The sequence below is a fragment of the Rhinolophus ferrumequinum genome (genome assembly GCF_004115265.2).
Source record: "Rhinolophus ferrumequinum isolate MPI-CBG mRhiFer1 chromosome 15 unlocalized genomic scaffold, mRhiFer1_v1.p scaffold_54_arrow_ctg1_1, whole genome shotgun sequence".
NCBI classification, from domain to species: domain Eukaryota; kingdom Metazoa; phylum Chordata; class Mammalia; order Chiroptera; family Rhinolophidae; genus Rhinolophus; species Rhinolophus ferrumequinum.
In genome coordinates this window covers 10,159,888-10,184,640 of record NW_022680357.1, presented here as the reverse complement: position 1 = coordinate 10,184,640, position 24,753 = coordinate 10,159,888, and the positions used below count along the sequence as shown (strand labels likewise).

At 35.9% G+C, this 24,753-nt stretch overlaps 1 protein-coding gene and 1 pseudogene across 2 annotated transcripts in view; one reads left to right on the top strand and one right to left on the bottom strand.

Moving 5' to 3' along the window:
* ATF7IP2 (activating transcription factor 7 interacting protein 2) overlaps positions 1-1,543 on the bottom strand; it is a 33,336-nt gene extending 31,793 nt beyond the window's left edge. For both annotated transcript variants that reach the window (XM_033101053.1, XM_033101055.1), the window contains exon 1: positions 818-1,543. In XM_033101053.1, coding sequence (XP_032956944.1) covers positions 818-848 — 31 coding nt within the window. In that variant the 5' untranslated portion in view covers positions 849-1,543. The remainder of the gene's footprint in view (positions 1-817) is intronic.
* Positions 1,544-2,398: 855 nt separating this feature from the next.
* On the top strand, positions 2,399-2,823 carry LOC117019747 (40S ribosomal protein S13-like; annotated as a pseudogene).
* The last annotated feature ends 21,930 nt before the right edge of the window (positions 2,824-24,753 follow it).

Below are 24,753 nucleotides of genomic sequence, written 5' to 3'. Positions count from 1 at the left end.
ACATTTAATACCTATTTAACACCAACAAAACCTACATTATAACATTTAATCCTCTATTTACAGCTATTTAAGTGGTATTATATTTTTATAAGCAGTTACTTAGGCAGTCCTACATAATTTTAATAGGTGACACTACTTTTAAGCAATTTTAAATTCATCTTGTTAAATGACCACTCTGTAGCCTAGACAAAAACATAAAAATTTATCCTATGAAATCAGTTTATTCTTATATTTCATTAACTTACAAAAACACACTACTACTAATGAAATATACTTTTACTATTTTAATGATTTTATAAACCTAGACATTCATTGGTTGATTATTTGATGCATTCTCTCTCTACACACATATGCATGTATATATTCTTATCATATATACTTATTATCTATCAGCTCATACTTGATGTGATTTATAGGTCAATTCTATGTCTTCCATGGGTTCACCAACAATTAAAAAACTGCACTCTCTGTTTCAACTAGTCTTCTATTGATCTAATAAATAAAACCTCAAAATAAATATGTAGATGAAATAAACCAAACAATTGCCATTAACCACCTTTTAATTTTTGTACTCTAAGGGAAAGTGACTGATTCTTCTTTGCCTGAATTTTCTTCCCTTTGGATATGTAGGATACTGTTACCGCTCCCCACCAAGAAAGGTTCAGAAATAAGATACTCTGAAATAATTATTATTATTTACCTTTTTCCTGTCTACATGTACTCTACTGTTTCTATATTGAGACTACTGAGACTATAAAATTCCCCCAAAGAAAGTGACTTTTAAAATTTCTCCAAACGTATACAAATATACACTTACTGTTATTACTATCTGTGTCAAGTGACGACATGAACGCTGAGTCTGTATTTCACAATTTGAAATGCTGGAATGACAGGTTCTGTCAGATTCTTCACTTTCAAATATCAGTATCACAGTTACTAGTAATGACTGAATTCACCAACGTAGGTCTGTATCAACAAGCACAAAACAGGTGCCTGAACTTAAAATCAAATGTCATTTGCCTTTTACCATGTGACACAGAACTGGAGTTTGTTCTAAGTGGGAAACCATCTTGTCAATTCTGTTATCATCCAAGGTATTGATTTCTGTAGACTTTGGCATTTGAAACTATACCACTCAATACACTGGGTGGATGACTAATTGATTTCAGATTACAATCCTCTTCGTGTTGTCAAAAAAGGATCTTGTTACATTTGCCTGACATTCAGAATGGTTTTCCAAAATGTTTTGTGAATCTTTTGCCTCTTGTGTAGACAGTTTCCTGGGAGATTCTATTGTTTTACTTAGCTTTTGGTAAGGGCACACACTTGTTCTTCAATAGATTCCAATCTTGTTTCCAAATCAACATTTCTAGTGGTTTTACTAAATTTTGAGATAATACTTCACTTTTCTGTGAACACACTGAATTTTGTTAGAGTCCAACGAGGGAGCATCATTTTCAGAATGTCTACATTTGTTAGTTACGACACCAGTATTGGAATTCTGATTATCACTTGAAATATTTCCACTTGCTGCTGTTTTCAGTGCTTCAACATTCTTTGACTTATTCAGAATCTCTACTTGCTTCCGGCAACTTGCAGGCATTGTTTTTTTGGCTTTTAATATCTTCCGTTTACTTCTATCTGGACTTGCCATCTTTCAGTCCTAGAATTTAAGATACCATATTTAAATGCATTTCCAGCAGACAAAAGTAACATTTAGTAACAATATTAAAACAATGTTGAGACTATCTCTCCAGATTTGGATAATTATTTTTATTGAAAAATTACTTTCAATTTCATCAGTGTCACTAAAAATATACAAATAATTAAAACTTTTTTCTATAAATCCAAACTATATAAATTTTTATTATATTGCCAGTGAGCCTCTACTTGATACTAAGCCTGATAATTTATCTGGCGACATTTTGTAATATCACCTCACTGCTGCAATCATTAACTTCTGTTTTAAATAATCTAAGCAAGCCATACTTTAGATAATCTAAAGATTAAGTTGCATTTCTTCATAAAAACAAAAAACAATGTTTTGTATAGAACATTCCATTTTGTACACATAGTGGCACCTTTTTAAAATTTTCCTAATATTCAAATTTCCAAAATAAATGGTACTGCAGGAGTAATTTCCAATAGTTAAGAATATAAAGTGAGTACAAAGATATACAATATGATGCCAGTTCAAATAAGAAGCCAATTTAGGTTTTATAATGGTAAATTCTTAATTATTTCCCATAATTTAAGAAAAATCTACATAGAGAAACTATTTTAGTATTTATTCTCAGTATCCACATCAACTTTGATCTGAACTGCAGGTAGGTAAACGGTTTAAAAGGAAGGAATTCTGATTTTTTTCTGCTGCCTGTCCCTCAACATTATAGATCACATGCGTGATCCTGGTAAAGGCCTGTCCCACTCGGCTCTGCTCTATCACCTGGCTAAAGTTGATGTCAGATAACAAGAAGGAGCAGATTTATGAAGTGGCCAAAAAGGGATCTGACTCTCTCACAAATCAGTGTGACTCTGAGAGACTCACGTGGCACTGCACAGTGACAGGCAATTAAGATCTTGAGAATTATTAAGTCGAAAGGACTTCCTCCTGATCTTCCTGAGAATCTCTACCATTTAATTAAGAAAGTTGTTGCTGTTCGAAAGCATCTTGAGAGGAATTGAAAGGATAAGGATGATAAATTCAGTCCAATTCTGATGAAGAGCTGTATTCACTGGTTGGCTTGATATTATGAGACCAAACGAGTCATCCCTTGCAATTGGAAATGTGAGTCATCCACAGCCTCTGCCATGTTTGCATAAATTTGTCTGTGTACTCAAGCAATAAAATCATTGTTTAATTGGGAGCGGGGTGGGAAAGAATATTGTGATACTCCCGGTCAAGATGGAGTACGTAAACAATGTGCTTGTGTCCTCCCAGGACCACATAAAAATTCCAACTTATAGAACAGCCATCACTGAGAACCAACTGAAGTCCTATAACTAAGGATATAAAGAAGAAGCCATGATGAGACTGGTAGGAGGGCAGAGACGCAGAACAGGAAGGACCCATAGCCATATGTGGAAATTAAGAAATCAGAGGGATTCTCTCCGCTATGGAGGTTCTGCCAGAGGAGTGAGGGGTCCCAGCCTCACATTCGGCTCCCCAGCCAGGGGCAAAAGTGCTGGGAAGAGGAGGCCCCCCCCCATAACATCTAGTGAAAATGAGCAAGGACTGCATCCGAGTGAGACAGAGGGCTGCTGGAATCCCAGGAGTTCCTCTCAAGGGACTCCCCTTGAGAGTCCCTCGAGGGGGGACACAAACATACTTGCTCACAAACTCACTCTGTGTACCAGTGGAGAGACAGCAACTTGAAGTGTACCAGGGACATATGGGGAGGAACTGAATTGACTAGCTTCAAGGAGAGGTCTGGAGGGTGAGGGGTCAGGGCAGTTCTCTGAGTGGGGATAGAGGAACATACCTAACATAGTTAAAAGTCATATATGACAAACCCACAGCTTAATCATACTAAACGGTGAAACGTTGAAAGCTTTTTAAGATCAGGAACAAGATAAAGCTGTCCACTTTCACCACTTTTATTCAACATAGTAGTGGAAGTCATAGCCACAGCAATCAGACAAGAAAAAGAAACAAAAGGCATCCAAATTGGAAAGGAAGAAGTAAAACTGCCATATATTTGCAGATGACATGATACTATATATAAAGAACCCTAAAGAATCACCAAAAAAAACTATCAGAACTACCGTGTTTTCCCGAAAATAAGACCTAGCCAGACAATCAGCTCTAATGCGTCTTTTGGAGCAAAAATTAATATAAGACCCGGTCTTATTTTAATGTAAGACTGATATATATATAATATAATATAATATATATAATATAATATAATATATATAATGTTGGGTCTTATGTTGATTTTTGCTGCAAACACGCATTAGAGCTGATTGTCCGGCTAGGTCTTATTTTCAGGGTAACATGGTAATAATTAAATTCAGTAAAGTAGCAGGACACAAAATATTAGGAAATCAGTTGCATTTTTATACACCAATAATGAACTATCAGAAAGAGAAATTAATAAAAAACAATGTACAATTTTCCTCAAAAAGAATAAATAAAATACCCAGGAATAAATTTAACAAGGAGGTAAAAGACCTGTACTTCAAAAACTTCAAGACACTGAAAAAGGAAATTGAGCAAGACACAAATAAATGCAGGATATATTGTGCTCATGGATAGGAAGAAACTAACATCGTTAAAATCTCTATCCTACCCAGGCAATCTACAGATTCAATGCAATTCCTAGCAAAATACCAATGGCATTTTTCACAGAACTAGAAAAATAATCCTAAAATTTATATGGAACACTGAATAGCCAAAGCAATTTTAAGAAGAACCATGTTGGAGGTTATCACACTATCTGACCTCAAACTCTACTATAGTAATCAATACAGCATGGTTCTACCATAAAAATAGACACACAGATCAATGGAACAGAATAGAGCTCAGAAATAAACCCATGCTCATATGGTCAATTATTCTATAACAAAGGAGGCAGGAATATAAAATCGGGTAAATATAATTTCTTCAATAAATGGTATTGGGAAAAATGGACAGATACATGTAAAAGAATGAAACTGGATCATTTTTTTACACCATATACAAGAATAAACTTAGGGTAGACGGGGAGAGGGTTGATAAGGATCAAATATATGGTGATGAAGGAGAACTGACTCTGGGTAGTGACACGCAATGTGATATATAGATGATGTATTACGAATTGTATACCTGAAACCTGTGTAACTTTACTAGCAATTGTCTCCTCGATAAACTTTAATAAGAAAACAGAAAAAACAAAAAATAAAAAATTAAAAATTTAAAAAAGATAAAGAATAAATTCAAATTGATTAAAGCCTTAAATGTAAGACCTGAAACCATAAACATATGCAAGTAAACTCTTTGACATCACTTTTGATAATATTGTTTTGGATATATCTCCTCAGGCAAGGTAAATAAAAGAAAAAACAAACAAATAGGACTACATCAAACTAATAACTTTTGCACAGTGAGGGCACCATCAACAAAATGAAAAGACAACCTACTGAATGGCAGAAGATATTCACACAAAATACATCTGATAAGGGGTAATATCCAAAATATGTAAGGATCTCATACAATTTGTCACCAAAAAACCAAACAATCTGATTAAAAAATGGACAGATTTCTCTAACGAGGACACATAAAGATGAATAGACTTATGAAAAATGCTCAATATCACTAATTTGAAAACACTAATTGAAAAGATAGATTGCACCCCTATGTTCACTGCAGCATTATTTACAATAGCCAAGGTATGGAAGTGTCCATCAATAGAGAATGGATACAAAAGATGTGGTACATATATACAATGGAATATTACTCAGCCATTAAAAAGAATGAAATCTTGCCATTTGTGACAACATGGATGGGCCTAGAAAGTATTATACTAAGTGAAATAAGACAAAGACAAATCGCATATGGTTTCACTTATATGTGGAATCTAAAAAGCAATATATATGGGGCCAGCCTGGTGGCTCAGGCGGTTGGAGCTCAGTGCTCCTAACTCCGTAAGGCTGCCGGTTCAATTCCCACATGGGCCAGTGGGCTCTCAATCACAAGGCTGCTGGTTCAACTCCTTGAGTCCGGCAAAGGATGGTGGGCTCCGCCCCCTGCAACTAAGATTGAACAGGGCACCTTGAGCTCAGCTGCCTCCCGGATGGATCAGTTGGTTGGAGCGCGTCCTCTCAACCACAAGGTTGCTGGTTCAGTTCCCACAAGGGATGGCGGGCTGCGCCCCCTGCAACTTGCAACAGCAACTGTACCTGGGGCTGAGCTATGCCCTCCACAACTAAGACTGAAAGGACAACAACTTGAAGCTGAACGGCACCCTCCACAACTAAGATTGAAAGGACAACAACTTGACTTGGAAAGAAGTCCTGGAAGTACATACTGTTCCCCAATAAAGTCCTGTTCTCCTTCCCCAATAAAATCTTAAAACAAACAAACAAACAAAAATACATATGAACAAACAAAATAATTTTTTAAAAAACCTCATAGATATAGAGAACAAATTGATGGTTGCCAAATCGGTGGGGGGATTGGGAGGATGGGTGAAAATGGTAAAGGTATTAAAAAGTACAAATTGCCAGTTATAAAAAACAGTCATGGGGATGTAAAGTACAGTATGGGTAATATAGTCAATAATATTGTCATAATTATGTATGGTATCAGATGGGTACTAGACTTATCAGGATGATCACTATGTAAGTTATATAAATGTCTAATTACTATTTTGTACACCTGAAACTAATACTATATTGTATGTCTATATGTCTATATGTCTATATGTATGTCTATTTTCGAAAAAAATTTTAAGAAGTAATATTATAAAATTACAAAGCAATCAAAGGCATAGCATGAACAAAACAAAGAATTATATTGACACGTGACAGACCAGTTTTATCTAATGACGTACATAAAACTAAAAGTCAAGGACAGAATCTAGGACATTTAAGGCACAAATAATGCAATTAAAGCTACCTAAATTTTTTTCATTTATCATTATTTTCTTACTTGAAGTTTTGTTTACTCTGTCATGTACACATAAACATCACAAAATCCAGAAAAATACTATACTTTCATTAAGGGCCTGATACAATATAGAACTCGATTTTTCCTATATGACTACATATTTAAAGGTCTTTTCATGAGTACAATTTTTGTTATAGTTGCCACAGACAGAATGAACAAACCAAGTCTTTCCTCTAACATGGATGATTAATTTTTAAAGTTGATAATCAGGATGCATAAAATAGTTAGCTTCACCTGAAGACATACTTCTTGGTACTGCTACAGTTTTGTACCCTATGAACACAAAAAATTATTTTATTTTGAAGGCAGAATTCCTAACCAAAGTGTGTTTGTGTGTGTGTGTGTGTGTGTGTGTGTGTATATATATATATATATGGTGAATTTCTAGTCAAACAGGCTATGTTATTGGGTACATTTCTAACAAGAGAAAAGTTTTCTTTTGATTGGAAATTCATGAGAACTAAACCCTCTACTTACAATTTTAAATATCAGATAATAGCATTTTTTTTTCCTGACGACCTTCTGTCTTCCTAAATTTTAATCCTTGACTTCTTCACTACTCACATATTTCAGGTACCAGGCACTGTAGACCACATTCCTATCACAATCATGATGGTAGGCAATAATTACCTACACTCAAAAGTGACTGTGAACCACCAATGTATCCTATTGAACCTATACTAAAACTAAGTATATCCCCAATCACAAAATGCCTGACGCCATTCTACTGCAAGGTGACAAAAAGGTAAGGATAAATCATATGAAGAGAGACAGCAGTCTTAAATAACTACAGTTAAAATATCTTACTTTTATAAATCCTACAGAAACATCAACCATGTGAATACATTGCTACGGTACTTTCTCAGGGCCTTTGGATAAAACCCAAACTAGTGAAAAGCCCTAAAACTCTGAGGTAAATATGCCTCTACATTTGACGTATTAATATATAAAAGATATGCAATATCCATTAATTATAAAGTATAACGACACGCTGAAAATACTATCTTTGAACCACCCACCATTCAACCAAATACTATCAGTAAGTCATATTATGTATGTTACCATACCGTACCCCGTTGGTCTTCCCCATTCGGAGGTAATCTGTTTTCTAAAATTTGAGTTTATACTTCTATTTGCTGTTTGTAAATTATAGTTTCATTATAAATGTCATACATAAACTACACACAGCTTAATTTTACTTGTTTTTTGAGAAAACTATAAAGGTTTCCAATGCTTGGTTTTTTCACTCATATTCACAAAATTCATCCATTTGTGTATAGCAATGCTGTGAATATTTTGTTTCAGGGTACATATCTGTAAGTATTTCTTTTTTAAATTTGTTGGGGGTAACATTGGTTAACAACACTATATAAATTTCAGGTGTACAACCTTATAATATCACATCTGTATAGTCTATTGTGTGCTCACCACCCAAACCCTAGTCTCCTTCCATCATCATGTATTTGACCCCCTTTACCCTCTATCCTCCCCCAACCCTCCTCCCCTCTGGTAACCACCATTCTGTTGTATCTATGAGTTTGTTGTTCATTTGTTGTTTTTTGTTTTATATCACACACGAGGAAAATTGTATGATTCTTGTCCTCTTCCGTCTGACTTATTTCACTTAGCATAATATTCTCAAGATCTATCCATTTGTTGCAAATGGCGGTATTTCATCGTTTTTATGGCTGAGTAATGTTCCATTGTTATACATACACTACATCTTCTTTATCTAATCATCTGTGGAAGGATACTTAGGTTGTTTCCATGTCTTGGCTATTGTGAAGAATGCTGCAATGAACATAGAGGTACATATATCTTTATGAAAAAGTGTTTTCAAAATTTTCAGGTAGATACCCAGAAGAGGGATTATGGAGTTATATGGTACCTCTATTGTTAGGTTTTGAGGAACTTCCAAACTCTTTTCCATAGTGGTTTGTACCAATATACATTCCTATCATCAGTGTGCAAGGGTTCCCTTTTCTACACATCCTCTCCAATGCTTGTTATTTTTTGTCTTATTGATGTTGCCCATTCTAACATTCATGAGGTGCTATCTCATTGTGGTTTTGACTTGCATTTCCCTTATAACTAACGATGTTGAGCATCTTTTCACGTATCTGTTAACTATCTGTATAACTTCTTTGGAAAAGTGTCTATTCAGAGCCTCTACCCATTTTTTAATCAGACTGTATTTTTGTTACTGAGTTGTATGAGTTCTTTATATATTTTGGATATTAGCTTCTTGTTAGAGGTATCCTTTACAAATATCTTCTCCCATTTGGTTGGTGGCCTTTTTTGTTTTGTTGGCTTCTTTTGCTGTGCAGAAGCTTTTGAGTTTGATATAGTCCCATTCATTCACTTTTCCTTTTCCTTCCCTTGCCTTTGGGGTCAAGCTCACAGAATCCCCTGTGAGACCAAAGTCCATAAGTTTAATGCATCTTTTCTTTTATGTATTTTATTTCAGGTTGTATATTCAAATCTTTAACCCATTTTGAGTTAATTTTTGTGCCTGATGTCAGACAGCAGTCAAGTTTTACTTTTTTGCATGTGGCTTTCCAGATTTCCTGCACCAATTTCCCTTTATTGAAGAGACTTTCCTTTCTCCATTGTATGTTTTTGGCTCCTTTGTCGAAAATTAGTTGCCCATATAAGTGTGGGTTTATTTCTGGGCTCTCAATTCTGTTCCATTGGTGTGTGTGTGTGTGTGTGTGTGTGTGTGTGTGTGTGTGTGTTTCCTGCCAATACAATACTATTTTGATTATTGTAACTTTGTAGCATAGTTTCAAGTCAAGGAGTTGTTATACTTCTGGCTTTGTTCTTTTATCTCAGGACTGATTTGGCTATTTGGGGTCTTTTGTCATGCCATGCAAATTTGAAGGGGTTTTTTTGTTCTGTGAAAAATTCCACTGGAATTTTGATGAGGACTGCATTAAATCTATATATTGTTTTAGGTAGTATGGCCATTTAATGATGTGAATTCTTCCAATCCATGACCACAAACTATCTTTCCATTTCTTCGTGTCTTCTTCAACTTCTTTCAATAATGTCTTATAGTTTTCAGTGTATAGGTCCCTTCACCTCCTTTATTAAATTTATTTCTAGGTATTTTATACTTTTTGTTGCAATTGTAAATGGGTTTTGTTCTTTTTCTGATATTTCATTGTTAGTACTAGGAACGGATTTTTCTATATTGATTTTGTATCTGCAACTGTGATGAATTTGTTTATTGTTTCTAATAGTCTTTGGTGGAGTCATTAGGGTTTCCTATAAATATAGAATCATGTCATCTGCAACTAGTGACAGTTTTGCTCCTTCATTTTCAATTTGGATGCCTTTTCTTTCTTTGTCTTGCCTGATTGCTCTGGCTAGGATGTCCAGTATTATGGTGAATAACAGTGGCGAGAGTGAGCATCCTTATCTATTTCCTAATTGTAAGCATTTTTTGCGTGTGTTTGTTGGGTGTATACAAACGTAAGGTATACAAGTGTTCAAATTTTCAGGATATCCAAATTATTTTCCAAAACAGTTTACCAATTATATCTCTAGCGGCAATGTATAAGAGTGACCACTATACACATCCTCTTGAACCCTTCAATCTACTTGGATATAGATGTGTATCTGTCATAATTTGCATTTCTCTAATTACTAGCATATTTTTCATATTTATTGGCTATACATGTTTCCTTGTCTGCAAAATTTCTGGTTATGTCTTGCTAATTTTTTCTATTGGGTTGTCTTTTCTCATTTATTTGGAGGGCTTATATGAATGATAATCCTTTGTCAATCCTTTGTTATATGAGGTACAGGTATCTTCTCTCATTTGGGGGCTTGACTTTGCTCCTCCTAATTTTAATATAGACAAGTTTATTCGTTGTTTTTTTTTCTTTTATGTTTTTTTGTTTGTTTTTGTTGTTTTTTTCCTTTCCTTTTCTTTTCTGTTTTTTCTTTTCTTAAACTCTCTTCTTTGAGAAATCCTTACTCCATGGTAGTGGGTAAAATAGTGAGGCCTACTGGTGGTAGAGAAACCTTCTTCTGGTCCAGGTTATCTGAGAGTATGGAGCTGTACCACAGCTGTGAAAGGATAAAAATATATAATAGGAATGCGGATCTCAGGGTGAATGTCTATAGGCTTACCATACAGATAGGGTAGGTTCAGTTCCAGACCACTGTAATAAAACAAGTATTGCAATAAAGCGAGTCATATATTTTGGTTTCCCAGTATATATAAAAATTATGCTTACACTATACAATAGTTTAAGTGTGCAATAGCATTATATCTAAAAAATGTACATACCTTAATTAACAAATACTTTGTTGCAAAAAAAAGCTTCATTTGAGCCTTCAGTGAGTCGTAATTTTTTTGCTGGTGGAGGATTTTGCCTCAATATTGATGGCTGCTAACTTATCAGGGTGGGGGTTGCTGAAGGGTGATTTGGTTGTGGCAATTTCTTAAAATAAAGACAAAATTAAAATTAAGTTTGCCATTATTGATTGACTCTTTCCCGAATAATTCTCTGTAGCATGTCAGGCTATTTGATAGCATTTTATCAACAGTAAAACTCCTTTCAAAATTGGAGTCAGTCCTCTGAAACTCTGCTGCTGCTGTATCAACTAAGTTTATGTACTCTTCTAAATCCTTTGTTGTCATTTCAACAATCTTCACAGCATATTCACCAGGAATAGATTCCATCTCAAGACTATGCTAATCCATAAGAAGCAATTCCTCATGCATTAAAGTTTTGTCATGAGATTGCAGTAATTCAGTCACATCTTCAGGCTCCACTTCTAATTCTAGTTCTCTTGCTATTCCTACCACATCTGCAGTTACGTCTTCAACTGAAGTCTTGAGCCCCTCAAAGTCATCCAGGAGGACTGGAATCAACTCTTCCAAACTCCTGCCAATGTTGATATTTTGACCTTTTCCCATGAATCATAAATGTTCTTAATGGCATCTTAAATGGTGAATCCTTTCCAGAATGTTTCCAATTAACTTTGCCCAGACCCATCAGGGGAATCATCATCTATGGCAGCTATAGCTTTATGAAGTGTATTTCTTAAATAATAGGAACTGAAAGTTGAAATTATTCCTTGATCCATGGCTAAAGACTGGATGTTATCTTAGCAGGCATGAAAACAACATTAATCTTGTTGTACATGTTCATCAGAGCGCTTGCGTGACCAAGTGCACTGTCAATGAGCAGGAATATTCTGAATCTTTTTTTTCCCCCCTAAGCAGTTCTCATCAGTGGGCTTAAAATATTCAGTAAACCATGTTGTAAACAGATATGCTGCTATCCAGGCTTTGCTGTTCCATTCATAGAGCACAGGCAAAATAGACTTAGCATAATTCTTAAGGGCCCCAGGATTTTCAAAATGGTAAATGAGCATTGGTTTCAACTTAAAGTTACCAGCTGCATTAGCTCCTAACAAGAGAGTAAGCCTGTCCTTTGGAGCTTTTAAGCCTTCAAACCAAGCACTGACTTCTCTCTAGCTGTGAAAAGTCCTAGATGGCATCTTCAAATATAAGGCTGTTTTGTCTACATTGAAAATCTTTTGTTTAATACAGTGACCTTCATTAATTATCTTAGATAGATCTTCTGGATAACTTGCTTCTTCATCTTGTATTTTTATGTTGTGGAGACGACCTCTTTCCTTAAGAAACTTTTCTTCTGCTGCCTCCTAATCTATCTCAGGCTTCAAAGAATTGAAGAGAGTTAGGGCCTTGCTGTGGATTACTCTTTGACTTAAGAGAATGTTGTAGTTGGTTTGATCTTCTATGCAGACCACAAAAACTTTCTCCATATCAGCAAGAAGGCTGTTCCACTTTATCATTCGTGTGTTCATTGGAGAAGCACTTTTAATTTCCTTCAAGAATTTTCCTTCTGCATTCACAACTAGGGTAACTGGCACAAGAGGCCTAGCTTTTAGCCTGTCTTGGCTTTTGATATGCCTTCTTCACTAAGCTTATGAATTTCTAGCTTTTGATTTAAAGTGAGAGTCATGTGACTCTTCCTTTCATTTGAACACTTCGAGGCCATTGTAGGGTTACTAACTGGCCTAATTTCAATATTGTTGTGCCTTGGGAAATAGTACCGAAGAGAGGGAGAGAAACAGGAGAACGGCTGGTCAGTGGAGCAATAAGAACACACAACATTTAGCAATTAACTTCTCCATCTTACGTCGGCATGGTTCGTGGTGCCTCCAAACAATTACAATAGCAAAATGAAAGCTCACAGATCACCATAAAAAAACATAATAATGAAAAAGTTTGAAATATTATGGGAATTACTAAAATGTGACACAGACAAAGTGAGCAAATGCTGTTGAAAAAAATGGCGTCAATAGAGTTGCATGAGGCAGACTTGCTCCAAATTTCAAGAAACACAATAAAGTGAAGCACAATAAAATGAGGTATATGCCTGTAATAGGAATGCTTGCTCAGAGTAAATTATTAAAGTTTATAAACATGAGATAATTGGTTATAACAGTGTGCAACTTGCTAGATGATAAAAGGGTGCTGAGGAGAGGTACTTCACCTGGAAAACCTTTGTATTCAAATATTTAGGGAAAACAAGTAAAACTGCAAGTAAAAGGCAGTTAAGTACTGGTAACTGTGTAAAAGGTGAAAGGACAGTTTATGTGCTGCAGTGGAACTGAGTGAAATTTAATTTAGTAATGGGAGGAAAAAAAACAACAACTTAGTCTAACTTGGGGATCCCTGGCATCACCAGAACTATTGACTCTCTTCAATCAGCTTGACTCCTTTGCTGTCAAATAAACCACATTTTACAGAAATCTTTTGAATCATGGTACAATCCTAGAGCACAAGGTTGGAAAAATAAGTCATCTACATTTTCTCAAGTTTTAAAGATTTGTCTTTTATAACTTAAGGCCTTAATCCATCTAGAGTTGATTATAGCATACAGTGAGAGGAAGGGATCTACTTTTATTTTTCCCCTTAGATGTATAATTAATTGATGGTATCCTGTTAGTATTAAATTTTAAAAACATAATCTAAAACTTTAAAAGTATAATCTAATCTGTTCCTTCCACCTAATTGATGATATAACTCCTACTGAATACACTGTTGTCTATCCCAGCAATGTTTTAGATGTCTCCTGTAAAACTTACTGAAAATAACCTAATGAATCTGTCTTTTAGTGGATTTTAATCCAATTACGTTTATTATAAATGGCAAATTAAAGCTTTAATTTACATTTGGGTTTATGTCTTCTGATTTGTACAACTTTGTTGCTGTTTTATTTTTTGTTATTTATGTTATCTCCATTATTACTTTAATATGACAATATTATTTTTCTTTAAGGTCTACACATGCTTTACAATTCCATGGATTCTAGTATACTTAAAAGATTTTCTAAAAGCATTCTTCAGCCAACATTTCATTAACCACTGAAGTCAAGAGTGGAACAATATTATTTGAGTATACCTTATTATTAATATTTTTTTAAGGAGGGCGCAGCTCACAGCAGCCCATGCCGGGATTGAACTGGCAACCTTGGTGTTATTAGCACCTCGCTCTAACCAAATGAGCTAACTGGCCACCCTGAGTATACCTTATTTTTTTTAAACTAACTTTTCCTTACTCTCATTGTTACCCCTTTTAGTGTCATTTTTCATTGAAGTTAGAATTTTACAACCTAGATTGTACCTTACTTTTACATTTCTCTCTCTCTCTCTCTCTCTCTCTCTCTCTCTCTCTCTCTCTCTCACACACACACACACACACACACACACTTTGCAGAATAACTTTGGATATTTACATTCTGCTATAAAGCCAAATTTGGCTATTATGAATAATGCTGCTATGAACATTCATGTACACATTTTTGAGCAGACATATGTTTCTATTTCTCTTGGGTATATGCCTAAGGATGGAATTGCTCAGTCATAAGGTTAATACTATATTTAACCTTTTGATGAACCATTGGTCTGTTTTCTAAAGGGTCTGGGCCAAGTTATATTCATACCAGGAGTGTCTAAGGGATCTAATTTTAACCTTTTCATCAACACTCATCATTTTTATTAAAGCCATCTTGGTGCCAATGTTGTGGTAGTTTATTGTCATTTTGATTTGCATTTCCCTGATGGCTAATGATGTTGAGCATCTTTACATGTGGTTATTGGCCACTTGTATATATTCTGTGGAGAAATGTCTATTCAAATCATTTGCCCACTTTAAAACTGGGTTATTTTCCTTTTTATAATTGACTTACAAGAGTTCTTTATATATTCTAGATTTAAGTCCTTTATCTGATATGATTTGCACACTTTAAATCACATTCTGTAGATGTGTATTCAATTCTTTGATGGTATACTTTGAAAAACTGACATGTTTAATTTTGATAAAGTCCAATTTATTATTCATTTGTTGCTTGTGCGTCTGGTATCATATCCAAGAAATCACTGCCTTTTCAAGGTCATTAAAATTTACCTGTTTAAAAATATTTATAGTTTTAACTCTGATTCATTTTGAATTAATTTTTGTATATAATGTGCCGTAGGAGATCCACATTTATTCTTTTGCATGTGGACATACAGTTGTTCCAGCATTATTTGAAAAGGCCATTCCTTCACCATTGAATTTTTTTGGAACTCTTGTCAAAAACCAATTGACTATAAATGTGAAGGTTTGTTTCTGGATTCTCAGTTTTATCCCACTGATATACAGGTCTGTCCTTATGCCAGTACCACACTCTTGATTACTGTAGCTTTCTGGTAAATTTTGAAACCAGGATGTGTGAGTCCTCTAGTTTTGTTCTTTTTGAAGACTGTTTTGGCTCTTCTGAGTTCACTGAATATCTTTATAAAATTTAGGATCAGATTAACAATTTCTGCAAAGAAGTCACCTGGGACGTTAAAAGGGATTGTGTTCAATCTATAGATCAATGTAGGGAGAGTTGCTACCTTAATTCGATCAAGTATTCTGATCCATGAACGTGTGGTATCTTTCCATTTATTCAGACCTTTAATTCCAATAATATTTTGTAGTTTTCAGAGTTTAAGTTTTGCACTTTTTGATGCTATTGTAAATGAAACTGTTTTTCTTCATTTCATTTTTGGATTGTTCATTACAACCCTAATATAGAATAGAATTCTGTATATTGATCTTGTATCCTGCAACACTGTTGACCTTGTTTTTATCTCTAAAAAGTTTTTTGTAGATTTCTTAGGATTTTCTACATATAAAAATCATGTCATCTGTCAATAGTCTTATTTCATCCTTTCCAATCTTGATGCCTTGTATTTCATATTCTTGCATAATTGTCCTGATTAGACCCTCCAATTCAATGTACAATTGATGTGGCAACAGTGGACCATCTTTGTCTTGTTCTTGATATAGGGGGAAAACCTTTAGTTTTTAACCATTATGTATGATGTTAGCTGTGACATTTTTACAGGTGCCTTTTATCAGCTTAAGGAATTTCCCAACCATACCTGCTTTGTTGAAATTTTTTTATCATAAATTTTTTTTAATCTTTTAATAGCTTCTGTCGCTTTGTTCTTGTTCTTCAAGATCATAGCTATGATGGAATGGGACATACCTGATGGCAATAACTATCATTGATTTTCCACCTTCTTAGTCCTTAATCACTTTTAATTTTGTTACCAGGCCAGTCACTCAATGTGGTCTCTTACTGGCAACACTATGAGTGGATTTTGTGTGCTTTTAGGGATGAACAAAACAACATGAGATTATATAGAGCACAAGAGAAATCATGCAGTCAAGAGACATAGTAAACACAAGATGTATGAGGCTGGTGCCAGTGTAATATGTCATACTATTTTATAGCAAACCTTTTTTTAAAAGTAGAAAAGATATACTCTAAAATAATGATTAAAATTATAGTATAGTAGATACATAAACCAGTACCATAACCCTTTATTAATTATCAAGTATTATGTACTGTACATAATTGTATTATACTTTTACACAAGTGGTAGCACAGGTTTGTTTACACCAGCATCACCACAAACACATACGGAATGTGTTGTGCTATGACGTTACAATGGCTACAATGTCACTGAGCGTTAGGCATATTTTAGCTCCATTATAATCTTATGGGACCACCATCATATTTGCAGTCCATCATTAACTGAAGTGTTGTTATAATCATCTAAATAGATATGAAAATGCATTTGATAAAATTAAAAACATTCATGATAAAATCTTAGCTAGGAATAGAAGAGTAATTCATTAATCCAATACAGAGTATCTACAAAAAAAGTATAGCGAAAGTCATATTTAGTGGTGAAACAGTGAAACTCCACACCCTATCCAAGATTGGTAGTGAGAGAAGGATTCCCACTAATAGCATACCTATTCATATAACACTAAAGGTTCTAACTAGTATGTTAAGACAAGAAAAATAAGGATTAGCAAGAAAAAATTATGGCATTATCTACATAGAAAGTAGAATCTATAACTTACTAGAATTAATAAGTGAATTTAATGAATTAGTTGAAGATATAATCAATAAAAAAGTACTGACTATATTTCTGTATAATAGGCAGAAAAATTAAATTTTAAAATGATGTCACTTGCAAAGCATTAAAAAAAACTAAAGCCTAGGGCAGTATAGCAATAGAGGAGCAAAATGAGATACATAAAACAAAAACTAAAATGACAGCCAAATTAAACAATATCAATACTAATGTCAAATGTGAATGGATTAAACAATCCAGTCAAATAGCAGAGATCGTCAGTCTGGAGGAAAAACAGCATCCAAATATATGTCGTCTACAGGAGACTCACATTAGATTGAAAGATACAAATTTGCCGAAAGTAAAAGGATAGAAAAAGATGTATCATGGAAATAGCAATCATAAGAAAGCTAGAGTGGCTATACTGATTTCAAACAAACTTTAAAACAAAAACCATTACTAGAGGTAAAGAGGGACATTTTATAATAAAAGGGTCAGTTCCTCAGGAAATGATAACAATTATAAATATATGCACTCCTAATAAAAGCACCAAAATATGTGAAGCAAATATTGACAAGAACTGAAGGGATAAATAGACATTTTACCAATAATAGTTGGAGATTCCAATACAGCTTCACTCATTTTCATAAGAGATAAAAAAAACTAGGCAGAAGATCAGTAAAAGACTTAAATAACACTATGAACCAACTAGACCTAAAAGACATTGTAGAATAAGGATATAAAGAAAAAATATTCTTGTACAGATGTACAATTCATTTGTGTTTTAAGCTAAGTTTTATTACAAGTCGAAAAGTTTGAAACATAAGTTTATAAAGTAAAAGTTATAGTAAGCTTAGATTAATGATTGAAAAAAATTTAAATAAATTCAGTGTAGCCTAAGTATACAGTGTTTATAAAGTCTACAGTGGTGCACAGTAATGTCCTAGCCCTCACATTCACTTACTATTCACTCACTGAATCATCCAGAACAACTTCCAGTCCTGCAAGATCCGTTCATGGTAAGTGCCTTATGTAGGTGTACCATTTTTTATCTCTCATACCGTATTTTTACTGTACCTTTTCTATGTTTAGATACACAAATACCATTGTGTTACAATTACTACAGTATTCTATGACATTAGAATGTACATGCTGTACAGGTTTGCAGCCTAGGAGCAGTAGGCTGTATTATATATCTTAGGTGTGGTTTGTGTAAGTGCACTTTTTAATGCTTGTACAATGACAAAATAATTGTGCTTTTCTCAGAAGGTATCCCATCGTTAAACAACTCATGACTGTAAACTCATTTTTTCAATGAATTTGTATCATATTGATTCTTTTAAAATATTAACTTATTGCTGGAATAAAACTCCCTTAGTCATGCTATGCCTTTCCCTGCCCACCACGTTCCTGGATTAAATTTGCTAACATTTTGTTTAGGATTTTTGTATCAATGATTTGAGAGAGAAGAGTTGATACATTTCCTTTATCAGGTTTTGTTATCAAGGTTATGCTGGCCTCATAAAACAAACTGGAAAGTCTTTTTCAGTTCTCTGAAGAGTTTGTGTTTGCAAATGGTATTACTTCTTCCTTAAATGTTAGAAATAATTCACCATAATGCCATCTGGGCTTGCAGTTAACTTAGTGATTAAGGTTTTCAATTATGATTGAATTTTAAAAAACAGATTCAGGACCCTTCATATTTTCTATGTTGTTTTCTATTAATTTTAGTTGTTTTTCCATTTCGACAGTTTCAGATTTTTCAACAGAAATTCAAATTTATAAAGTTCTTCATAATATTTGTAATATCTGAAAGACCTTTAGTGCTGTCTTTTTACTCTCGATATTAGTGATGAGTTTTTCTCTTTTTTCTTGATCATTCTCACTAGAAATTTACCCATTTAATCAATACTTTCAAAGCACTGACTTTTGGTTTTATTGACTTTCTATTGTATATAGTTTTCCATTTCATCATTTCCTGTTAGTATAATTCCATTTTCTTTGGGCTTCGTTGTTCTTGTTACAGCGTGAGATAACTCTGATGTTTAATTTTCAGTCCTTTTTCTAACTTTGTATTTTTTTTAACTTTGTATTTAAAGCTATAAATTTTCCTCCAAGTCCTGCTGTAGTTGAATCCCACAAATTTTGATAAACCCTATCATAAGTATCATTTGGTTCAAAATATTTTCTAATTTCCATTGTAATTTCTTCTATGATTTATGGATTACTTAGAAATGTATTAATATCCAGGCAATTGCAGATTTCCTGTATTTTTGTTGTTGAAAGCTTAATTCCACTGTAATCAGAGACTATTCATCCTCTGAATGATCTCAATCCTGTAATATTTGTTGAAGCTTGCTTCATGGTCAATTTTCCCCAAAACTTCATGTACTTGAACAGATCACGTATTTTAACATGGGAGTAGTGTATGTCAATGCCAACTAGTTCAAATTTCTTAGTTGTGCTGTTCACAATCTTCCAGCTATTAAACAGGAATGTTAAGAGTGGCCCACTATGATTGTAGATTTGTCTACGTCTTTTAATTCAATCAATGGGTATTTTTTTCCTTATACAGTTTGAAGCTGTAACATACTGATTGAGTTTATTTTCTCTATTCTGTGGTGAATTGCCTCATTATGAAATGTCTATCTCTGGTAATGCTTCTTACTAAGGCAGTATCTTAATACATTATAAATACTAAATAAAGGACAATCCTTGTTATATTTGGGGAAAAAAATCTATTGAGCCAAATCTTTTTTTACTGTTACTTTTCCTAAAACGTAAGAACATTAAAAAAAAAAATCAAAAACTTGAACCTAAGGTAGGCTATATAACTTGTTCAAGGAAACAGTTCAGAGCCAGTATTTGAACCCATGATCTTAAGACTCCAAGAAATCTCATATCACAAGTACAAATCAGGTAAGGTATTAAGAGACAGAGTTTACCTTGAGGGGTGTATAGTAGTCAACAAAGTGAAAAAAGTTGACCAATTAGTACCATCTGGCACAATTTCATAAGCATAATCTAATCCTTACTACTCTGAAGGTGGTCTACGGACCAGTAGCATCAGTATCTTCTAAGTGCTAGTAGACTACTGACTTTACTTTAAAAACTTCTGTCAACGTAATAGCATAAAATGAAGTATAAAATGCTCATTATGAAATAAAACAGTTGCTTGTCGGCACTCCATAATACCTAGTTGCAATCATTTTTAACTAATTAAAACTTTTTTAAATCTCAGTATTTTTAAAAAATAATGGTCACACTAGTATTTCTTGAGTTACAAATTTTAGCCATTATCTATCAAATTCCTATACTTAGTGATGAGGATTTAGCCCTTTTCTATACCCATACACCTTTCCATCACATTTGCAGTTAAATCAATACTTAAGTTGTTATACGCAAATATTCTCTATATAACCAGATTATCATGATTGCATTATCTTTCCTATATTTTGTTTTTCCTGAAGCTATCAAATTTATCTCCTAATTTCCTATAATCCTTGTCGTGCAGGCGACCCTGCTTGCTGTGCCATGTGTCATGTGGGGCGGCCTGCAGGGTCTCTGGTCCCACTCCCCACACAAGAATGCAGGACATGGTGAGGCCAAAAAGGAACACCCACGGAGCCATAAGTAGGGGAGTCATACCACTATACTCTCACTGGTGGCTGGGTTGGAGACACAGGAAACAGGAGCAACACAATTCTTAACCCTCACTGCGCCGCTTGCAGGCTCAGCCACCATCTTCTTGCTAGCTCCCCCATTTTTTTTTCTGCTAGCGTAACCACAGCAGTTATATTCGTGGCCAATGGCTCACTGGTTACAGCTAATGGCCAACTAGCCACAGCTGCTGGCCATTTGATCACAGTTGATGGCCATTTACTACCTGAGCCAGCACCTTACTATGTGAGGCCGAGAGCCTGGAAACTGCTTTTTGGGGCTCTGTCCCCACACTCCACCCCTACAGGGTCTCGCCTCACAATCTACGCGACAAGCGTTTTCCGCGAGGGGCCCTGTGCGAGGAGCCTGGAGGTGAATGCTATTTCCTGGACACAGCCAAGCTCTCTGGTCACAGCCAGGGTTTCTCAGGGCACCACCAGTACTTCTGGGCACAGCCAGACTTCCTGGACTTCTTAGGGTACCACTAGTCTCCCCGGGCACAGCCAGGGTTTCTCAGGGCACCACCAGTACTTCTGGGCACAGCCAGACTTCCTGGACTTCTTAGGGTACCACTAGTCTACTCGGGCACACAAGGGCCTCTCAGGGCACTGCCACTCTCTCTGGACACAGCCAGACTTCCTGGACACAGCCAGGGCTCTCAGGGCACTGCCACTCTCTCTGGGCACAGCCAGACTTCCTGGACTCAGCCAGGGCTCTCAGGGCACTGCCACTCTCTCTGGGCCTCTCAGGGTACCGTGCTGGAACAACAGCGGCTCACAGTCAAGGTGCTTACATATTCTCAATGGTGGCCAGTCAAGACACAAAAGCAAACATCCCCCAGTTCCACTACGTGGTGGTATGTTCCCAAACAGTCAAGCTGTCCATTAAATTAGGGATGGAAGGCAATTCCCCATAGTCCATAGTCATTCGCCAGGGCTGTCCTGGGGGTGAGGGATGACCTTGACCTCACCCTCAGCTCCCACGGAGGACTCAGCAAGCCATTCCTCCTGGGACTACAAGTCCTGCATCCAGGCTGCCTCAGCAAGCACTTCCCAGCCCACCGGGCTGCAAGGACCTTCGCTTTCTCCAGCCTCTGCTGGTTGGGGAACCGTCCACGTCTTCCCACCCCTCCACGGGGTCCAGCTCTCAGGCAGCTGCTCCTCCTGGTCCTCCTGCAACTGAGTGTTCATAGGCACAAACTGCTCCACCGTCCTTCGGAGAGCTTTGGCCGACACCGTACCCTGCTCGCTGCGCCATTTGTCGTGCAGGGGATCCTGCCGACTACGCCAAGTGTCGTGCGGGGTGTCAGGCGGGGTCTCCGGTCCCACTCCCCACACAAGAACGCAGGATATGGCTAGGCCAAAAAGGAACACCCACGGAGTCATAGGTAGGGGAGTCACACCACTATACTCTCACTGGCAGCTGGGTTGGAGACACAGGAACCAGGAGCAACACAATTCTCAACCCTCACTGCGCCGCTTGCAGGCTCAGCCACCATCTTCTTGCTAGCTCCCCCCTTTTTTTTTCTGCTAGCGTAACCACAGCAGTTATATTCGTGGCCAATGGCTCACTGGTTACAGCTGACGGCCAACTAGCCACAGCTGCTGGCCATTTGATCACAGTTGATGGCCATTTACTACCTGAGCCAGCACCTTACTATGTGAGGCCGAGAGCCTGGAAACTGCTTTTTGGGGCTCTGTCCCCACAATCCTTTACTTTTTTTTCAAATGCATCAGAACTACCATATATTAACATTTTCCCTTTTTCTCCACTTCTTCATGTTTAACGATCACCTCTTCAAGAAAGTCTTCCTCCAAGAGAACTATTTCCTTACCTAAATTTCCCATTATAAATATGTATTTTTAGTCATGAACTTTGAGGAGAGATGTCTCATTTATTTTTTATATCCTAAGCTAGATGCCTTTCATATAGAAGCTTTATTAAATGCTGCTTAAATGAATACTCAACATAAAAATGAACTTCTGGAAAGTGACACAGGTTCATTCTTTCCTTAATAAGGAGTACCAAAACAGGCCTCAGCAACTTTTGCCATAGCCATCCCATAAGCTATTTCGTATCAGCAGCACTATACACAGTAGAGCCTCAGAGGTATACTAATGGTACCACATTTAGTAGACACATACAGTGGCTGTATATAATTAATGATTAAATTTAGAAAGATTTGCATATAAACATTCCTTAATCCCTAGAACTTTAATCAGGAGTTCAAAAATTCAAATTGTATCTGATTATTTCCCCTACCCAAAGAATGGTGGTTATTTCTCCTAGATATTGCCTGACTACAATCTTTCTGCCCTTAGACTGGTAAAGCTGAAGAGGGATAAGTTACCTGAGTCTGCAGTAATGCATGTTAAAGGTATGGGTTGAGGTTTAATAAAGCCTCAGAGAACAGAGTAAGTATTTAAATGATGTAAGAATATGAGACAGAATAAGATAGAATATGGCTCTTTGCATTTTATATTTAATATAATCTCAACTTAATGAGAATACTCCTGTGCATTTAAAGTTACAAAGTTTATTTTTATTTTTAACAACTATCCAATATATTACTTAAAATATGGTTACATCAAATGAAATACATCTGTTCACACCCACTATAAGAGAACTACATGATATGCACAGGCAAAGATGCATAGTTTTGCCTGTTTTCATACCATAATTAAAGATATTAAGCAGCAAGGAAGTACAGTGGAATTGAAGGCTGAGGTGCAATACAAGGACCAATAAGATAAGCAGAGCTGAAATTCAAGATGTAGTTGGATACACCAGTTCTTACAAAATATAAAGCATTTCTAAAAAGACACTGTTAATGCATTTCTGTTGAGGCAGAAGTCAATCTTAAAATGTAGTCTGTACAAATCTGCAGAGAGGACTGAGAGTTAAGTAGATTAATTTGATTAGGAATAGACTCAACGTTTGTAAAAAGCGAACTGAAGGGTAAAGTTCGATGGCATACATCACAAAAGTTGAATTCAGTGTAATTAGTCCTTCATTCAGGTGCTTGATTTTTGCATTTTCAATAGCTTTCCTGTGATATTTTTATCTTGAATGTTCTTCCCCATTTGTTTTGTAAAGTTATGTCGAAGGTCATTTAGTGGCTACAAGTGAATATATGACAAAATCATAATGAAAAGAGTATTAAATCCCAATCTAGAAAAGTAGTCTGTTTAAGTAGATATTATGTAAGTCTTCAAATTAATTTTTCAGTACAATGATCTTTTTCTAGATCTTGGCCATGCATAAGTTTTCAGAGCGGTAAAAACTGGCTTGTCACAAAGCAAGCAACCTGTGCTGGCTTATGTTAGAAACTTCATCTTCAACATAGTAACATGGAAAGGATGAAAGTCAGTTTTCCAAGCATAGCAACGTTTTCGAGAGACAAAGCAAAAGAACTGCTTCCTCTGTACTGGACACATTCTTGAACTTGCCGAAACAGGAGAAAGTAGGTAGGATAAGGCGATACAAAGGACACGGTCTCTTTGATTTTTTTTCCTCCCTAATTTATAAAAATGCACTTCTATGTTCAAGAATCATCTCGGTTTGTACTCGATTTTCATTGTTACATTACAGCATCGCTAATACTGGGCAGCTCAACAGGTACACATTACAAGGTTGTGCTTCAGGTTCCTTCATTAAAAAAGACATTTTGGCATATTACTCAGAACTTTGTATTATCCCTGATATTCTAGTGCCTACTTCCTAACAGCATATACCAAGGAACGCCTCCCCGCCAACCTGGTGAAATCTAGCTAGCTAACTGTTCAGGCACCAGATTCTTCAGATAACTATGATTAAAACCACTCAAGGAAACCTGGCAACAGAATACAAGGGGCTGGGGACTACATTTCACCGTTAACGCGTAAAAATAGTCCGGGCGAGCCCAAAGGTTTACTTACTTGGCAAGTAGAAAAACCTGGGTAGGTGTCCCTCCGCGGCCCAGACTCCCACGCGGGACCGCTCCACGCGGAGCCGTACACCAC